The sequence below is a fragment of the Trichomycterus rosablanca genome, chromosome 1 (genome assembly GCF_030014385.1).
Source record: "Trichomycterus rosablanca isolate fTriRos1 chromosome 1, fTriRos1.hap1, whole genome shotgun sequence".
In the NCBI taxonomy this organism is placed as follows: Eukaryota; Metazoa; Chordata; class Actinopteri; order Siluriformes; family Trichomycteridae; genus Trichomycterus; species Trichomycterus rosablanca.
In genome coordinates, this window is record NC_085988.1 from 84,295,112 (window position 1) to 84,301,732 (window position 6,621).

General features: G+C 41.5%; 1 protein-coding gene across 1 annotated transcript in view; it reads left to right on the top strand.

Moving 5' to 3' along the window:
- LOC134325153 (thyrotropin-releasing hormone-degrading ectoenzyme-like) overlaps window positions 1–2,565 on the top strand; it is a 77,905-nt gene extending 75,340 nt beyond the window's left edge. Inside the window, exon 20 of the mRNA XM_063007237.1 lies at window positions 1,248–2,565. Within this exon, the coding sequence (XP_062863307.1) occupies window positions 1,248–1,391 (144 nt within the window). The 3' untranslated portion in view covers window positions 1,392–2,565. The remainder of the gene's footprint in view (window positions 1–1,247) is intronic.
- The last annotated feature ends 4,056 nt before the right edge of the window (window positions 2,566–6,621 follow it).

A 6,621-nucleotide genomic window follows, 5' to 3' on the forward strand; every position in this document is an offset into this window, starting at 1 on the left:
CAAATTTAAACGTTAAAAAACAAATTCTAACCTTATAAACCAAATTCAAACCTTACAAACCAAGTTTAAACCAAATTCAAACCTTACAGACCAAGTTTAAGCCAAATCTAAACATTACAGACCAAAAAAAAAAAAAAAGTAACCTTACAAACCAAAATACAAACCAAATTTAAATCTTACAAACCAAATTCAAACCTTAAAAATCAAATTCAAACCTTAAAAATCAAATTCAAACCTTACAAACCAAAATACAAACCAAATTTAAACCTTACAAAACATATTCAAACCTTTAAAACAAAATTTTAACCTTACAAACTAAAGTACAGTCCGAATTTAAACCTTACAAACCAAATTTATACCTTACAAACTAAATTACACAAACCAAATTCAAACCTTACAGACCAAATTTAAACCTTAGAAAACAAATTCAAACCTTACAAACTAAATTAAAACCAAAATCAAATCTAATTTTAAACCAAATTCAAACCTTACAACCTAAATTTAAACCTCAAAAACCAAATTCAAACCAAATGTAAAACCTTAAAAACAAATTTTAACCTTACAAACCAAATTCAAACCTTACAGTCCAAATTTATACTTAAGAAACTGAATTATAAACCAAATTTAAACCTTACAAACCAAATTCAAACCTTAAAAATTTAATTTAAACCTTAAAAATTTAATTTAAACCTTACAAACCAAATTCAAACCTTAAAAATCTAATTTAAACCTTACAAACCAAATTCAAACCAAATTATAAACCTTACAGTCCAAATTCAAACCTCATGAACCAAAATACAAACCAAATACCCACCTTAAAGACCAAATTCAAACCTTATAGACCAAACTCAAACCTTATAAACCAAATACCAACCTTACAAACCAAATTCAGATTCAACAGTTTCAAATTCACATAAACCACATTTTAATCAAATTTAAACTTTACAAACCAAATTCAAACCTTTAAATCTAAATTTAAACCTTACAAACCAAATTACAAAATAAATTTAAAACTTAAAACAAATTCATTCAAACCTTACAGACCAAATCGGTTTTTTTTTTAATTAATTTATTAACTTATTTATTTTTAGTTTTTTAATTATTATTATATATATTTTTTTTTTGGTCCAGTGATTCAGCCAAAGAAGAAGAAAAAAAAAACGTCAAAATCCCTGCATTGTTTTAACTGTTGAATATGTCAGTGTGAATTGATTTATGTTGTTGTGTCGTTGTGTTTTTCTCCTCAGTTGAAGGATTTCATCCAGTCGAGCGATGGCAGCGCCGCGTCGGCGTTCTCTCGGTCGCTGGAGATCGTCCAGGCTAACGTGAAATGGCACCGGCTGTACAGCGAGACCTTCTACCAGTGGTTGAGGAAATCGCCCGACGATTAACCGCCGGGTCCTCGTTCACTTCCCGAGGAGTCACAGTAAAACATTTAAAGCCTTTTACATGCGGGACGACGTACGAGGACAAAGACAATTTTGGGGGCGGTGCTGACGACCTGTAGGTCCTCCCAGGCTCTGGAGGAATGAGGACTTTTAGGGTGGAATCTGTCTCACTGTGAGTGAATCGCTGTTGAATATTGCATGGTGGGTTAAACCTCTAGTGACATTTATTACTTTTCTTCTGGTTCTGTTCTGCATATCCGGTTCCCTGCCTCCTCGCTGTGTGCATGAAAACTAGTTCCCGCCTCCAGTGGTCCGTTTTTTTTTGCAGAAGTGGCCCTCGAGTCCCGGGACGTCTCGCTATATCGCTTACCTCAATATATCCAGTCGTGTTCTCACCGCCGATAAGCACAACGTCGCCTGATGTGACAATCTGTACCCGGAGGGACGAGCGTGGAGCCCGGAGGACGTCCGTTCTCCTTCGTTAAGCCATAGTAAGCGGAGAGGAGAGCACAACCGGGCGGGGTTCGCTCCTCTGTGGGCGTTTTGAGTGGGCGGAGTGGGTTCGGGTCTGGACGGGACACGACCTGATGATGGGAATCTAGTAGAAACGTGGAGTGAAATACGTTTGGTGTTTGTGTGGCGTGTACGACGGATTCATGACGGTTTAATCGGTACGTACCGAAGCTGGTTGTCATGGAGACAGATCAAGAAGTATTCAGATTTTTTCGGAGAGACGTGTGTCCACAGAAATTGAAATCATCTCTGTGCGACAGCAAGCCATTAAATACGCCACAGACGGGAAAACAAAACAGAGCAAAAAATGAATGAATTAATTAATTAATGTCTTTATTGTCATTGTACGAGGGATCTTTAAAAAGGAGTAATCGGTCGTGTCTGAGAGACTGAGAGACGCTTATAGTCCGGATTTAGCGCTCAAAGAAGCTTTAAGGGGAAGAAGATTTTTATGTGATGATGACGAGCTCAACCAAACACATTTTTCGTAGACGATGCTGGAAAAATGCATCGGAGGGTGACGATGTTGAAAAGTGATGTCTCCGCTAGAGTCTAAACTCCTCGGTTAGAAACTCGGTGTTGCCTCCGGTCGGCTGGGCGCCATCTGACGGGCATAATTGGCAGTGCCTGCAGCAGGTACTAATTGGCCACCGTATCTGCAGGGTGGGGGGATGTGTGGGTGGGTGGGTGGGGTCTTCATACGCTGTGTAAGGACCCTGATTGGCGGAAGAGATGCCTGTGCAGAATGCAGGAGGGCTGTACACGTGTCGGGAGAGGCTTGTACAGCGACGTGCTCTCCACGGATGCAATCTGGTATCCCTCAGCAGCGGAAGACAAATTGAGTGCGCTAAATCGGGAGGAAAATGGGAAGAAAATGTATAAAAACATAGAAAAACAATGTAAAATAAAAGAAAAGTGATGTGATTTGCTTTTGAAATTTTTAATAATTAGAGTTTAAAAGTGCGGAAACTTTTTGAAGAACCCTCGTATATAAAATACAAGGAAATTGTTCTGTTCAGTTCTCTGTTGTAGTCTTTGCAGCCGTATACATACCACTAAATGCTAACGCTAATGTAGCATTAGGCTACTTGCTAGAGGCTGTAAGCAAACAACAGGACGACCACCTGAACCCAAAGGCTGCGCTACCAAAATGACACCAGCATGCAACAAGAAGTAAAGTTTCTGATGTCTGTACAGTTCACACTACACGACTGATCAGTGATTAGGGTGGCCACATTCATAGTCACAAAAAGAGGACATTACACCCCTAAAAGGAGGACGTCATACCAGGAACAGGGGGACATGATACTGCAACACACAGAATGAAACCAGAACCCATATAACAGAGTTTTTGACCAATTTAAGCAAGAACTCTGTAACAAATTACTGTTTTACTCACCTTTCCTGCTCTTCGAAATGAAAGGATGTTGTGCTGACCACTCAGAACTGTACCTCGTTTTCCTTTTTAGCATTTTCACAGCGTTCCTGAGCATGAGAGCTGACTAACTGACTCAAGTAGAGGTGTATGCAGAACAGAGCGAGCGGGCGAAATTCAACCACCCAATCACAGACTAGCAATTAGAGGGCGGACCTTCTGCGATTGGCCAGTGGTGGGCGAGCCGTGATAGGTAGCACCACTATAAGCAGTCAAATGAGGCTGTTAAACCAATGAAATACAAAGCATTTGTTTTGACATGTACCTGAGCCAATAACAGATAATATTGATCATAACTGTAACCAGTTCACTCCAAAAGGAGGATTTTTAAGTGTCCGTCCTAGCGTTGCATGGCAGCTGAAAAACCGGACTGTCCGACCTAAAGCCGGACGGCTGGCCACACACTACACCATCTACCACCATGAGGAATCTCAGACGAGTCTATCTGGTCTCCCAAACTACGTCTCGTCACGAACACACACAAGAAGTGACGAGGGGTTTAATGACACCACGTCCAAAAATGCACGCTAATGTGCAGCGTAACATCAAGGAGAAGACATAAACGAATCCGAGTGGATTGGGCTACATGACCAGCAGGGGGCGTCTGTTCTGTTCTGTTCTGTTCTGTTCTGCAGAGAGAGTCAGAAGTCAAATAAATATTTTTGGCAATGCAGCGTGGGTGTGATGGTTTGGCGTGGACGATAGGTCACAAATACTGTAAAGCTTGTGTGTGTGCTGATGTAGTCTGATAGAAACTATACTGTATTACACCCCTGTTCCACATATTCACACTCCTCCTCCCCCTCCACACCCGGGTTTCTCCTCATTCTGTATATTGCGTTCATAAGTATCACAACCTGCTTGCAACAACTGTCACACTACAGGATTCTGAGTCGCCGACAGGTCCAGATATTTAACATGCTAGATATTTTTCTTGAGTCGTTGAACAGTTCACACATGGCGATTGAGAGCCGAGTTTCAAACCCCGAAACCCACATCTAGCGGCGACCAAATCAGGGCAAAAATCGTGTAGTGTGAACCAGGCATAAGAACACACTCGACTGTGTCTATTCCAACATCACTAGAGGATACAGGTCCTCACCTCGCGCCCATCTTGGAACATCAGATCACTTCTCACTTCTCTAAACTCCTGCATACAGACCCATTATAAAGTACAAACAGGAACCTGCCACCAGAAAGGGTGCGTCTTTAACGCTGACCTATTCTATGATCAAGATGTAGTTTTTTTGTTGTTTAATTTTTTGACTGCCCTATTAAAAATGACATGGAACAGTGGTCTCTTGCCGAAGTCTGAAAGAAAACAAAAAGTGGTGAGTTATTAATCAACACGAATAGAGATTTTTGGATGGCAAGTTAGCTCGGTGGGTAGCACTGGGTTTGATTCCCCGGTGAAGCGGTCCGGGTTCTTTCTGTATGGTGTTTGTGTTTCCTCCCACAGTCCAAAGACGTCCAGTCAGATTAACTGGGGATTCTAAAATTGCCCCCTAAGTGTGAATGTGTGTGCCTTGTGATGGACTGGCGACCTCTCTGGGGTGGTTCCTGCCTTTCGCCCGGTGAAATGTACCCACTGTTACCCTGACCAGGATAAAGCGATAGTAAAACAGACAATGAATGAATGAATTGCATTTTTATCTGCTACTTCATTAACACTGGATGCAAGGCGGGAAAACGCTGGACAAGGCGCCAATCCATCACTTAAGCCACCCGTAACCCAAAGTGTTTCATTTTATGGACCTCGTTTTTTCAAATATCACAGATTTTATGGCAGTCATTAAATTACACTCATAAACTGAATGAATAGAACATATATAGAACATATATAGAACACATAAACCCAAAACATCCAACGATGGTGCGAAGCTTCATGTTCTGTCTCAAACACAAAAATTCTCTTTGTGTTGTCCCCCCTGTGTCCACAGAACTGGTTGTTAGTTTTCTAAACTCAGTCAACCTGTCCCAAGTCGTGTTTTTAGCTGCTTTACACTTCCACATCTTGGACATTTTGACTAAGCGATTGCTGACTAAATTGCCGTAGGATCGCTAGGACGCCTCATAGTGCAGATTAACCAGTAAACGTAAGGGCACTTAAACGCTACACGAATGAAATATAAATTTCACAGCAAATTGGCTATTACACAGGAGATGGCTCGGTTCACGACCTCTGCTGGCTGATCGATGGTACTGCACAAAGACGGGGGATAATGGGGATCGGTGCGTGACTCCTTGTGCGCGATACAGATCTCCATATGAACCCACTTTGTGCAGGTGGGGGCGTAAGTTAATCACGGCTCTCCACCGTCAGGAGTGGAGGTCAGCAGCGGTAGAGAGGAAGTAAAATGCATTTGTGGAATTGGATATGACTAGACTGGAAGGAAAATTGGGGGAAAATGCAAAAAAATAAACAAACTATGGATAGGTTTAGGAAAAAACAACTGATTTGTGCAAAGACAAGAACCGATTCAGATTTTCATTTCCTTCAGATGGCTGAAAAATAAAAGCGCTGCAATTTGGGAATAAAACAAAAAGGAACAATTACTACTGTCACATTTTAATCTGAAAACAAAGCTCTGCTCCAGCGTCCACCTACCCTGAGGGTCTGTCTGAAAACCTAGTGACCCGCCCTGCTCCCTCCTACCTCCCTGATCTGCTGCCTCAGTAGAGAGGATTCTAATAAGACCTGGACTCACAACTCAGATTATTTAGATGCTCTACTTATACAGAGATTACACCGATTACGTCTGTGTAGAGAGATCAGTAGGTTTTGGGACAGACCCCCTGAGTGTACCATGCCGAATCCCATCAGCCTTTTCTCCGTTACTGTTTTTGATGTGAGCGCTTTCTTCTCTGAATGAGAGGAAAGTTTCCTCTGTGTTTTGAACAGAGCAATGTAACGGTTTTACTGCTGAGAATAAAATTATTTTATATGCTAATCACGTGTGTTTGTGCTTCTTTACTATCATAGGGGGCCTCAGTGAGCCTAGAGGAGGGTCCCATTGCATTTAATTGAGCAGAGTTAAAATAATGACACTTGATGGGACGGGAAAATATGGGAAATTTTTTGTGATGTCATATAGATCTATTTTATACTATCTATAGCCTACAGCAGCGGTTCCCAACCTTTTTTGCACCATGGACCGGTTTCATATTAAATATAATTTCATGGACCAACGGGGGCGGGAGGATTTAAAATAGAATAACTACACTGCTCTCAAATGAGCTTTCTTTGCTGCTTTGAGACACTGCTTCCACCTGGGGGTGATATGA